The following is a 14,224-nucleotide window of genomic DNA, read 5'->3' on the forward strand; positions in this document are numbered from 1 at the left end:
CGGCTTGGCTTATAAGGGAAACCGTCTCACCCGGGTCACGGCTACCGAAATAAATAAAAATTAAACAAACTACTGTATTGTGTATGCTGAACAGTTTGGTAATAGGCTTTTTTGTTATTAACGATATATAAAACTTGAAATTAGGCCGCTGATATGTCACTCATGTGCTAATTGCATGTAATACAGCAATCAGTAAGTTGTACATCTGTACTCTTTTCCTTTATTTAATTTCATACTTTCTTACAAATTTAATATGTTCTAAATATAAGTATTCACATTTTAAACTACTCTTACCCTATCGATGATAATGTGGATTCGTGTAGTTCGGACAAAAGAGCCATTACAGATATTTAGCTTGAAGTAGAGTTTGATTAATATTTCGGAAACCACTGTTTGGCTTTCTTTTTTGTTTGTTGCAAATGCAGATTTTGGCCACGCGTATACTAATTCTTTCATACAGGAGAATACAATTGATGATAGGCAACAGAACGTAATTTTATTATTTAAAAAAACTATCACGCAGATTTTATGCACTATTTTTAATTCTAATTTTGTGTCTGAAGTAGTCTTTTTTTCTATGAATTAAAATTCTCTTGAGACAACCTAAAAGAGTAAAAAAAATGATCTAGTGAAAATTTATAAATAGATTTCATAATAACTAATAATCGTCCAAGACGAATAATAGTTATTGATTAGAGTGACAATGCTGAGTACTGCAGAACAAAATTTCAAAATAGAATTAGTGTATTAAGTAATAATAATAATAATAATAATAATAATAATAATAATAATAATAAAGGTAATTTTATTTCTATTAAAATCATATGAAAAAATTCCTAACCAAACATACGCGTCAGTTATGAAGAGAAGCGTCATAATCTTAACACGAGGAGGCATCACACTGTGGTTTCAACACGTTGAGGCATCCCACTGTGGTTTCAATTGGTATGTTGATACACAGTGCTAAGTCGAGTAAGTAGCTTAAAGAAAAAAACAGTTCCACTGACCAGAGCACGAAAGACCACTGACCGGAAAACGAAATAAGTATATTTCACCTACGTAAATTACATGTAAATCAACATTTAGCCACAGACGATAAAAAAAATCCTATAAAAATACTTAAAGTGAAGAATATAACCTTAAACTACATTAAAATTAAAAAGTGATTTTAATCTGGAAAATGTGGAAGAATGTATTTTGACAACCTATAAAAACCCCTACATATTTATTGCAGAATACATCTAATTTCCACTATCCATCGTCTCTGGCTACTTAGAAATAGATGACTTCATCAAAAGCTTACCCCTATTTAAAATCATATTTATTTTAAGTCTCTATACCGGCGAGTTGGCCGTGCGGTTAGGGGCGTGCAGCTGTGAGCTTGCATCCGGGAGACAGTGGGTTCGAACCCCACTGTCGGCAGCCCTGAAGACGGTTTTCTGTGGTTTCCTATTTCACACCAGGCAAATGCTGGGGCTGTACCTTAATTGAGGCCACGGCCGCTTCCCTCCCACTCCTAAATATTTCCTATCCCATCGTCGCCATAAGACCTATCTGTGTCGGTGCGACGCAAAGCCAATTGAAAAAAAAAAAGAGAATAAAAATGTCTTATGTCTTTCAACTTCACGAATCTAGAAGCAGTAAAGTGGCATCCTTAACATTTGGAATGAACACTCATCAGCCATCTTTCCTCATGTTCTTTCTTCGTGAGTGTTCCCGAATTGTTAGCATTAACTCTATAAGGAGTTTCTTTTCCCATAGCCAACGGCCGTAGCCGTGTTGAAACACCGGATCCCTGAGATCTCCGAAGTTAAGCAACATTGGGCGTGGTCAAGGTTTGGATGGGTTGCCACGTGCTGTTGGTGGGGGTAAGGGAATGGCGGAGCGGAAAGGAACTGGCCACCCTACCGCAAGTAAATTCCGGCTCAGGCACACCTCTGCGGAGGTTCGAACCTGCCTTCGGACAGAATACACCCTTACCGTACCTTTCCCATAGATTGCTTAATTTTGGGCCCGAACTCTCATTTCGATTCTTGAAGACAGAAGTAAAATCGTGCCCCTACATTATTAACAACAAAAAGGCACTCGTGCATTTTTCTCCGCTACATGGAAAACCATAGTAGCAACTAGTAAAAAAAAACCAGGTCCTCAGTTAATTCCCATGGCTGAGAGAACCGTCCCATCCCAGACTCGACCAGAATTAAAATCATTACACTAGTCGGAAATCGAACCCAGTGGCTGCGGGTAAGAGACAGACAAGCTATACTTCTACTCTAAGAGGCTGGCATCGTGTGTGTACAAGCTATCTTCGATACAAGCCATAGTGATCCCAGGAGGAGACTTGAACCCACATCCTTCCATAACTGCTGCCTCAGAAAAGCTGCCTTCATGGTGGAGAGTGCCAGATGACTAAACAATGACAAATGCCAATAATATTTGTCTAACATCCCTTCAATTGCTCCAGATTTTATGAGACGTCGGCGTGACCAGATTTTGCCTCCCGGTTCCTAACGTCGTTGTAATTTCATTATATTAACTGGGCGTCGTGCAAATAATCATTCTTAGGTGAAAGCTGACTGTACTGGGATTCGACACTCCCCCCTCCCCAAACTCCAGCAAAGGAAACTGGTAATGCAGTCTAATTATCTGGGCCTTAAATTACATTAGGTGCTTGAAATTAGACATAGTTGCTTCGAGAGGAGCTGTCAACGTGGAAGCGTACTGAGGCAACCTTGTGTGCCAGATTCCCCACTTTCATCATTATTGTCCAACTGCCCGTGGTCATATCGTGTTCTCTTCCGACTCCGATGACATTGTGCCTGCGAGGCCCTTCACTAGTACGCCCTCCGTGGCACTTCCCTTTTCACATTTTTCAAAGGGTCGAATTCCCATTTTTCTCCTCTGATTAAAATGTATTTATTTATTTGTATATTTCTCTCGTGAGTAAGAGTTAAGAGAGAATTATTAACTCTGTAATTTCTCTTTAAAACAATTATCACCAGAGAAGAAAGAAGAAAACGATTTATCACAGGTAAGAAATGCCCTGTCAGTGGCTGAATTCGTTTCTCGGATCAGTGAAGAGTTCTTATTCCCAGCTCTCGTGGGGTGGAGTAGATATTTCAGCTTTAAAAAAGTAATATTTTACATTTTGGTATTCGGATGGACTACATGGGCTCAACAGTGCAAGTAGAGGGCGCAAGGCCCTTCCAGTGTTGTTTTGGGCGATGGATGTGATTTACTTGTTTGATTAGGAGGAGTAGTATAAGTTTTATTTAAACTAAACGATTGTCTAAACCTCATGGAGTTAATTTTTTTCGAGCTGAGTCGCAGATCCAATAGTATAAGAACTACTTCATGAGTGTAATTCCAAATCCGAAGGCAACGATAAAGTTATTTCCGTACAGTGCAAAGTAAAGGCCTCAAAACCTCAGCAGTAAGTGGGATAGAGTATACCCACTTTTGCCCTCTGGAATTAACCTGGTACTCATTTTTGGTGTACGATGATGATCACGATGATTGTTGTTTTAATGAACCAAACATCGAGGTTACCAGCCCGTTTATATGTAGACTGAGTGAACCTCAGGGCCATTTGTCTCACCAGAATTCTACGTTTTTCGACTTCCTGCCGGGGAATCGAACTCACGTCGTACCGGGTGAGCCGCGCACATCTTAACCGCCTTGGCTTAGACAACCCTGTATATAATTCCGGACTGTATTAATCATTAATACCTCCCACATAGTAAGTTCAGAGAATCATGCTCATAGTCTGTAAATGAACCAGAATCAACACTACCATATTGCAAAGCGATCTGAGCTTACCCGAGTGGACGTCTGTCGCCATGTTGGAAGGTGTGAATACATCCCGCCGTAGCACTCGCGCAACCACCTCCGGCACCACTACTGAAGTCACGTAATACTTCTTACCTTACAGTCGACGAAAAACCACTGAATCGCGAGCAATAAACCAAGTGAAGGCAAACAGCTTTATCTTGGACCGGCAAGTGGCGGGCGCATGCGCACTCGTATCACGTGCACGGGGCTATCTACAGTACTTCATAACCTTCCTCAGGCAAGTTATTTATCCCTCTTGCCTGCCACCAAGGCCAAGGATAAAGGCAGAAATGCTTTGGGGGAGATATTATTCGACTTATCCATTCGCAAGCTGGACAGAAAATCTAATTGTGAAATATTACAGAAATTAGGAACACATGCTGACTGGGTCAAATTTCACAATTTTCTGCACTTATGAACCGAAATTTCTTCATGAAAAGTCTTGTATAATAATGTATTCAGCTTCCAGTTACACAGTATCATAACTACAATGTATTCAAATAATAATAATAATAATAATAATAATAATAATAATAATAATAATAATAATAATAATAGTTTTATTTTCCAATCACTTTCCCCACACCTCTGGGGTCGTGGGTGTGAACTGTGTCGCACATGTGGATTTGGCCCTGTTTCACGACCGGATGCCCTTCTTGACGCCAACCCTACATGGAGGTATGTAATCACTAGGGCTCGGATGTTTAGGAAAAGTCATATTTTTTCCTTTGTCTCTATTTTCTTGCACGATTGGATTTTGGTGCAAATCAGGTGATTATCGTCACAATTAAGTGATTTTTATTTGTCATATAAATGCATATTGGCTATTTTTTGACATAAGGTCCTATTTTGAGCTATTTTCTTACAAACGTCATATTTTGGTCATATTTCGGCGGTTTGACGATAGCTGTAGCTGTGCAAAATTACCTTCGACTTATCAAATACGAACTAGTTTTCACAAAACTGTTTCTCGGTATCATGTCTGCAGCTAATACAAGTGGAATACTCTGCCTCTTCTATCAATATTGTTGAATTGTTTTCTAACAGTTTGTCATATATTAAGTGTAATTTTGGAATTATATCGAGTGCAATTCCTCGTTTAGAAGCTGCTAGCTTAGAAATTCATGCACGTATTGATATTGTGAGAAGCGCTGAACTTTCAGTACATCAATCACATGGAATAGTTGGCGACAGTGTAAAACGGAAACTTTAAAACGTGCTTAGTCGAAATGACACTTTTCGCTGTGTGTGCAAGATAAATGATGTTCTTTACCAGTACATTTCAAGACGAGTGCATACTCGTCAGAAGTGATTAACATTAGTTAAATATGCACTAATAACGTCTTGTGTCGTAGAAAGGAGCTTCTCTTCTTACAATAATGTGTTAAGTGATAATCGGAGGTCTTTCGCACCTTATGCTTTGAATATGAATCTTGTCATACACTCAATTCCATCCGCGGAGACGAATGAAAAAGGTATGAGAGTTTGCACTATGTGCCCTGCCGCCCTACCATAATATATTGAAAGACATCTACTTAATTCATTTCGTGGTGCTCAATTTAAACGTTAACGCATTTGAGTAATATTAATGAAATCTGGACTTAAACGTTGCAAAATATTTAAAAACAGATTGATTTCTAGTTTTAAAATGATCATATTTAGATTAATCATTTTCGGGTCATATTTTGTCATTTTACGTCATATTTCGTCACTTTTGAGGTCATATTTTGTCACTTTTGAGGTCATATTTGTTTGCTTATTTGGGCTATTTTTAGGTCTTAAACATCCGAGCCCTAGTAATCACTATTGGGTGTTTCTGTGGTGGTTGGTAGTCTGTGTATGAAGAGGAGAGTGTTGGGACGGACACGAACACCCAGTCCCCGAGCCAGATGCATTAATCAGAAGCGATTAAAATCCCCGACCCGGCAGGGAATCGAACCCGGGACCCTCTGAACCGGAGGCCAGTACGCTGAGCATTCAGCCAACAAGTCGGAAAATAATAACAATAATAATTTAGGAAAAGACGTTTGATATATTCTCAGAATGAGTAATCAGAGAATGACCAAAAGAATTCTGAACCTTGCCCTATCAATGAAAGCATAAAACAATTGGCTGCTCGAAGATGGAAACGATCTTCAGGAAATAGGCATCACAGATGACACTGTGTTAGACAGATCTAAGTTCAGAAAATTAGTCGACAATCACCGCTTTAAACATCATCCAAGCACTACCATCAACAAAACCTGGTCAGAAGATCGCAAGAAAAGCCACAGAGAGAAGATGAAGAGATTCTGGGAGAAGAAAAAGGCGACGACCTCCGCTAAGCAAGTTCTATCGCGCTCCTTAGTTGGGCATAACGAAGAAAGTAATAATAATAAAACTAATGATAATAATCCATCATCTAAAGAATAAGCCTTGTCGCTGCAGCCACATCCCACGGTCTTCAGCAGTCCTTTTCATCGTGACATAGGGAGAAAAACCCAGCTGAGTTATTATGTTCCTAAGGTGTGAGAGACGCGGTCTTCCTCTCGACTTCTTCCCTAGGACCTTGCCTTCGAAGACATTCTGGAGGAAGGTGTAATGTTGTAGGAAGTGGCCAATACATTTAGCTTTCCTCTGCTATATTGTATAAATTAATGTCCGTTTCTCATTAACGTCATTCAAGATTTGGATATTAGTCTTATTTTCTTTCCAACTCGTCCCTGTCAGTCTTCTCCAGAACCACATTTCCACAGCTTCTAGTCTTGATTGTGCTTGTTTTTCCCAAAGTCCACGTCTCATTACCGTAAGTTAGCGCACTCCAAACAAAGGTTTTAACAAATTTCTTCCTGGTTTCAATTCCCACGTGCTTATTTAACAATATATTTTTCCTGCTTTGAAACACTTGTTTTGACATAGCAATTCTTCTTTTGACTTCTGTCAGGCACTGATTATCATTGGTAATAACACTACCCAGAATTTAATGCTTGTTTTCAATTCAGTCTTCTTCTTTTAAACGACCATCACTTTCGCTTTCTTTGTGTTTATTTTTAGCCTGAACTTCTCTAACGTGTTATTTAGTATACCGAGCATCCTAGTCATTTTGTGCTCTGAATCAGCTATCAATGCAATATCTATGAATTTGTTTATCATTAAAATTTATCCCTTTGGTTTTTTTCTTTTACTGTTCTAACAGCGAATTCTGTGAAGATATTAAATAGATAAGGCGATAAGAACAGCCTTGCCGCACTCCTCTTCTAATTCTTGCTTCTCTTGTAGTTCCACTGATGTTTATTTCTGTACTTTGGGCTTTATACAGGTTAAAAAGCAAATATCTGTCCTTCCAATCAAGACCCAACGTTCTCAGAGTTTGAAATAATAACTTCCAGTGAACCTTGTAGAATGCTTTCTCAAAATCAACGAAAGCTACATAAGATGTCCTGTTAAATTCCAGTCTTCTCTCCAGGATTTGACGCAGAGCTAGAATTGCTTCTCTAGTGCCCTTACCTGCTCTGAAGCCATTTTGGTCGTCCTCTGAATTCTGCTCGATTTTTCTACTGATTCGGCCTTTAAGTATTGTCAGCAGGATTTTAGAAGCACGGTATAGAATGGCTATTGTTCTGTAATCTGAACAGGTCTTGGCATTTCCTTTCTTGGGGAGTGTTATTGTCCGGCTCTTTGTAAAATCAGGTGGTATGATTTCTTCTTCATAGCAGTTTGTAATGACATCAAACAATCTCTCTTTCATGATGTCTCCACAGATTTTTAGGAGCTCTGCTGAAATGCTATCAACACCTACGGCTTTTTTTTATCCTTTAATAAGTGTAAAGCCATATTAAACTCACTTTTCGTAATTGGTGGGCCTGTTCTTTCTACCTTAATCAGGCTCTCATCATCTACATAATCCCGAATGTTATCTATTTCCTGCCCTTCATATAGATTTTCAGTATATAGCTTCTTTTCAAAAGGAATCTTTCCTGCTTTGTTTTTAACCACATTAGTTCTGGTTATTTTCTTGTTCTGCAATGATTTCATTTTTTAAAATGCCTTATCATATTTCCTTGCTTTTAAATCTTTTTCGATGTCTTGGCCAATTTAATTCATCGAGCTGTCTTTTGCTAAGCGACACTTGTCTGTTATTAAACTTTTTAATGCTCTATACTGTTCCAAATCCCTGCTTCTCATTTTGTTCCTCTGTTCATTGAGATCTAAAATTTCTTGAGTCATCCAAGGCTTCTTTGGTCATTAAGCTTTTCTTGACATTTTTCTATCCAGTACTTTCACTGCTCATTTGATTAGTTTCCTCTTTGAATTTTGAAGCCAAATCTGCAATGTGTAAGTTATTCGAACAGCCATTTCTTCGAACCGTACGCTTTATGTTTTCTGAATCTAATACTACATTTCGTTGCAACTAATATATGATCGCTGTCTACATCAACCCCTGGGAAACTGTGACTAGTAAGCACTTGGTTTCTGCATCTTTGTCTTACTATTATGTAATCTAACAGATGTCTTCTATCTCCAGGAAACTTCTATGAATAACGTCGTCTTTTGTGAATATCAAAGATTGTATTAGTTATTAATAGTTCATGTTGTTCACAAAACTCGAGCAATTTTTCTCCTCTCGAGTTTGTTTCGCCAAGTCCGAATTTACCGGTATGTTTAAGATTTTCATGACTATCAACTGTATAATAATAATAATAATAATAATAATAATAATAATAATAATAATAATAATAATAATAATAATAATAATAATAATACACCCGCTCCGTGAATTTAAATTACGCGCCTTTTTTGTCATCTATAACATGAACAATGAAACTCGTTTCGGAAGAAGTTTGCACATTTATCAACAGATGTCTCTACTATCAACTTATGTGCGCACTCTGGTGCGAGGATGAACAATAAATTTTCAAAGTAATTTTGTGTGTCAAGGTTTCCTAAACTGAATTGTTTGTAGATTGTTTTTTGTATTCTAAGGTTACTAGCACTTCTATCTCTTGCCGCCTGCTGAAAGGTTCAACCAATCAGGAATTTTTGTAATTTATTTAGTCAGCCAATAGAAAAGGGGATGTGTATAGGGCTTCGGCCCAAAGATTTCTGGAACCTTCCTCTCCGCTATAAAAGCTGGGACCTGTTGGGCCATGTTGTTTTGAGGTTGAGTAAGACAAAGAGTAGCATATATAATAATTGGTATTTTGAAAAATGAAAAAGAGGGGTCCGTAAAGATGTTTTTTGACAAGGAGTAGCATATACTGCAGTCCGACCCCGCGGTGTCGGGGGCAACACGTCCGCCTGTCACCCGGCGGCCCCGGGCGCGATTCCCAGCCGGGTCAGGGGTTTTTAATTGTAATGATTAATATCCCTGGCCTGGGGACTGGGTGTTTGTGACGTCCTTAATCTTCCTTTCCTCACACACAACATTCCACAATACCGCCATTCCAATTACACGCAGGTTCATTCAATATGGTGCCAGTAGGGGCAAAAGATCCACATGGGTCGACGCCCCGAACAAATAGCATTTTATAAAATAAAATTTAAAAAAGCATATACTGCAACTAAAGAAGAAATAATTAAAGGAAGGTATTCACAAATATATCAGACTACGACTACTAAACGGAGTGGTCAACCAGCCCCCTTTAAATTCATGAAGATAAGCAACCCATCTACAACCTTCAGTACTCAGGGTCGATACTGCTCTGCTTGCTAACTATACTGCTAATAATAAGAGTTGGTGTTTGACATTTCTTAGAGGGAGGTCCGTTTACTGCCTGCCGAGGCGGGATAAAGGGAGTGGCTGTGTGGTTGCCATGGAAACGAGGGTAGGGCGACTGCGGTTGCTATGGAGATAAAATTTCAGGGCAGCTCGTCTTGCTGGGAGTTGCCAAACCTCTCACTTCACTTGTGAGCTAGATCTTGTCGCAAGCAGTTCAGTGTGAGTGGCCGTTAGTAAGTTTCTAATTGTATTTTACATACTATTTACGTACATACGCACGTGCAATCATTGTATTTTAATTTATATTTCGAGTAAGATGAATACTCCTCGAGGGAGTTCCAATCCCACCGTCGGCTCTTCTCAGAATAGTTTTCTGTGGTTTAATATCTTCACTCCCAGGCAAATGCCGGTATAGTTCCTATCCATAGGCACCCCTTACCCAATTTCATTCACCATAACACATTTCGTCTTCATTAGCTCCTCGACTGAGGTTGGTGCCTGGAAGGGCATTCGACAGTAGAAACATGCTGTATAAGTTAATCTCTTCTCATCCTGACCCAGTATCAATAAACGAGACTGAGAGGTAGACATACATACAGACAGAGGAAAGTAGGCTGATTATATTTTGAGCAGCTGCTTACTTAACGTCATAGTATGAATATTTGAAGAGTTTGAGCATTATGTAAGCATTTATTTAATATTAATATTGCCCCTATTGTATAGGAAAGTGTAAGTTAACTGTTAAGTATTAGATGAGCTACAATTGCTTTCAAAAGGGTAGCACTGTCGAAGATGTTAAGTGTTACAACAAAATGCTTTGTTTAGAAATCGGAAAGAGTAAAATTCAACGGTTTTAATACGCCCATCTTTTGTCCTACTTCTTAAACTCATTAACTGCCTTCACACCCACAACCATCTGGTAACTCTAAATAAAAGGTTTTTTTTTTTTTTTTTTTTTTTTTTTTGCAAGCAGCTTTACGTCGCACCGACACAGATAGGTCTTATGGCGACGATGGGACAGGAAAGGGCTAGGAATGGGAACGAAGCGGCCGTAGCTTTAATTAAGGTACAGCCCCAGCATTTGCCTGGTGTGAAAATGGGAAACCACGGAAAACCATCTTCAGGGCTGCCGACACTGGGGTTCGAACCCACTATCTCCCGAATACTGCATACTGGCCACACTTAAGCGACTGCAGCTATCCAGCTCGGTAAATAAAAGGTTTACAGTATTTGAGTCCTGTTTATTCCCTGTCAGTCCCGATATAAACACATCAGTCTCAAACGGTAAATATAAGTAATTTAATGACTTTCAACATACGATTCGTAAGATTCCCAGTTTCGCCAGTTACTTGAGGGATGTCTTCCTGTACCAATCCTTCAGTAAGGATTTCCCTCAGAGCAACCTGACTGTTGGTATGTCACTGATAAGAACCTGATTGTTTGTATAAGAGTGATCGCAAACGGGACGACACCCTCTGGCCACGTAGTCTACAACAGATCACAGCGGTCAGAATGATGGAGGGAACAAGTGAGCCGGAAGCGAGGGGTAAGAGCATGTAGAAAGAAATGCTGGAATGTGGCAACATCGTGAAATGGCACGTGCAATGCTCCTCCCTCCAACCTTACCTATCAAACGCCAACTTCAGTTAAGTCTAAGTATTTTTGAAGGTATTCACAGAGTCATTCTGCTTACAGTATGTACGGCAGAGTATCTCCCCTGAGACAAATTTTAACACAGTAGACAGTAACACAATAAATAACACCGACCAAGTGGCCGCGTGGTTTGAGTCACCTAGCTGTTAGCTTGCATTCGGGAGATAGTGGGTTCGAATCCCACTGTCGGCAGCCGTGAAAATGGTTTTCCGTGCTTTACCATTTTCACACCAGGCAAATGCCGGGGATGTACCTTAATGAAGACCACGGCCGCTTCCTACCCACTCCTAGCTCTTTCCTGTTCTATCGTCGCCATAAGACCTATATGTGTCGGCGCGACGTAAAAACAGAAGTGCACTTACCTGTTACCCGCGTGCTCGGCCCGCAATGTATCATCATCAGACGTACTTGCAAAGTTTATTTTTCATTTCGTTTAACGCCGTACTAATACATCGAAGATTTTCGGCGACGGAAGGATGGGACAGGGCTAGGACTGGGAAGGTAGCGACCGTGGCCTTATTTAAGGTGTAGCCACAGTATTTGCCTGGTGTGAAGATGGGAAACCACAAAAAAAACATCTTCAGGGCTGCCAACCTGCAAAGTTTCGGGGTACCGCTACTGAAATAAAATACATGGACTGTAGTGGTAATATAATAAACCAACAAACATCAAAAAATACACCAAAAAAGAAATTGAATTACATTTGTTTTTCCTGCAGTTTGGTCATTTTTGAACTTATTGCGAATTATTGAGATCGATTCATAACTTTGTACATTTTTCTAAATGCAAAAGTATTAATCCATTGCCATAAGATAAACAATATTGCGTGTCCTACTATTCAGAGCGTAAATGTAGCCTATGCATTCTTCGAGTGTTATAAAAATCGGTAACAACTGTAAATAAAAAGTAAATAGTAGTTGTTGACATATTTTCTTTTTTCTCTGAAAAATTGTTGAAAACCGGGCGAGTTGGCCGTGCGGTTAGGGTCGTGCAGCTGTGAGCTTGCATCCGGGAGATAGTAGGTTCGAACCCCACTGTCGACAGCCCTGAAGATGGTTTTCCGTGGTTTCCCACTTTCACACCAAGCAAATGCTGGGGCTGTACCTTAATTAAGGCCACGGCCGCATCCTTCCCACTCCTAGGCCTTTCCTGTCCCATCGTCGCCAAATGACCTATCTGCGTCGGTGCGGCGTAAAGCAAATAGCAAAAAAAAAAAATTAAAAAAATTGTTGAAAAAACATTTTTGTAACCCAAACATCAACAGTTATTTTAATATTTTTTGTTTGGCACCCTTTTAAAAGTGATCTGCTTTGTGCACCATCACAACATGGAGTTCAAACTTTAATTTGACCTCTACGACCGTGCGAGTGCTTCAAGCATCTTGGTGTAAATGTTTGTACTGATGAGCAGAAGTGTGTAAATATGACTGACAGAAAATCAGACAAACGTAGCAACAGAAATTGGCAAGATAAAAGTTATTTCCTCAATTGACATGACTAAGCCGGCACCTGGCACCTTCAAATAAGAATTACTGTGTTCGACTGATGTCCCAGAACCAAGTACTGGTAAACAGAATTTTCGTTACGCTGCTAGTTACGATTTCCGCTATTGATGAAATTGAGGTGAAAGATTCAGAGACCTTCCAACTGCTGCAATCTACGATTAAAACGACGTCCTTACAGGTTGGAATAAACAGAGCCAAGAAAATGCGTAATAAAGGCATCGTTATAGAATTAAGAAGAAGCGAAGAGAAATGCAAAGCTATGGTAAATACGATTGAAGCAAGTAATCCGCACCTGAAAGCAATCATTCTACACTCATTCACGGAACTGTGGTTAATTTTCTAGCGAATGAATTGCTAAAGACGTCGCTTTAGAATAGGAAACGAAGCGGAACCCAAAACTATGATGCATACGATTGAATCAAGTAATCCGTACCTGAATGCAATTATTCTCTACTCATTTACGGAATTGAGGTTAAATTTCCAGTAAATGAATTGCTAGATTGTATCATAGAAAAAAATCCTGCAGTAAAGTAAGCTATCACAGCAGGCCCTGCAGACTTATAGAAGCGCTTATTGAGGGCGTCGATAGATGGCACCACAAGATACGCAGTTGTTGAATTTAGCCCCGCCATTTTTGGCCACTGCCTCTTAAAGAGCTAGTGGGAAAATGAATGAGACTTCTGCGTTACCATGGTTACGACTGGCCATTCTGTGGTCAGTTTCCAAGTGCGGGGAGTTTTTTTTTTTTTTATATATAAATATGTGTTATGGCAGGGGGCCATCTAAAAAATTACGACACGAAATTAGGGAAACAAATGTGTGAGACTGTTACTTACAACCATGTAGGCTATGATGTGAAGTATTGATGGATGGTCATGGGTAGTAGATGTATTGAGGAGGAGGAGCGTAAGAATACAGATTGCCGATGTGATCTTGCAGCCTATGATGTGAAGTATTGTTGGATGGCCATGACTGAGAGACGTATACAAGGATCTTTTATCAAAGAGGCCTCATATCATACTCGAGAAAAATGATTATTCCATTTGTAGTAGTTTCACATGCCCGGAGTTAGTTTCCCTCTTTCGATGTACTGAATCCTAACACTTGTCTCCAAATTCCATTCAGATGTGTCTCGAAAACAATTCGTTACATGAAAATAATCGTTACCAATTTGAGTTTCATTTATTGAAAGACACATTTATGATCAGGTGATATCTCGAAGAGAAATTTAACACAAATGTTTGGAAAAAATCTCGAAAATCGTTTATTTTATGATCTTAAAATGTTGTTTCTGGAGTCCATAAAGACCTGCTGAATATTGTTTCTCGCAGCGAGGGGCGTAAAATGAGCAGTGTCCGATTCTTCCTAGACAACTTAGATTTTTGTCATATTTCGTGGATTTTTTGTTTTATGCCCCCTTACAATACGGAGTTCGATCTCTACGACCCGTCCGAGTACCTCATGCGCCTTGGTGTTAATTTTGGTATTGATCACTGCAGGCATGTACATTTGTATAACGTAACGAACAAACCAATTTA

At 39.4% G+C, this 14,224-nt stretch overlaps 1 protein-coding gene across 3 annotated transcripts in view; it reads right to left on the bottom strand.

The window, feature by feature from the left end:
* LOC136866148 (tyrosine-protein phosphatase non-receptor type 13) overlaps positions 1-14,224 on the bottom strand; it is a 536,552-nt gene that overhangs the window by 240,851 nt on the left and 281,477 nt on the right. The window contains exon 1 of one of the 3 annotated variants that reach the window (XM_067142856.2): positions 3,820-3,957. The exons of the other annotated variants lie outside the window; for them this stretch is intronic. Coding sequence (XP_066998957.2) covers positions 3,820-3,841 — 22 coding nt within the window. The 5' untranslated portion in view covers positions 3,842-3,957. Of the gene's footprint in view, positions 1-3,819; positions 3,958-14,224 lie in introns of those variants that run through there. 3 annotated transcript variants of the gene reach the window in all.

This window comes from Anabrus simplex, chromosome 3, assembly GCF_040414725.1.
Source record: "Anabrus simplex isolate iqAnaSimp1 chromosome 3, ASM4041472v1, whole genome shotgun sequence".
NCBI lineage: Eukaryota > Metazoa > Arthropoda > Insecta > Orthoptera > Tettigoniidae > Anabrus > Anabrus simplex.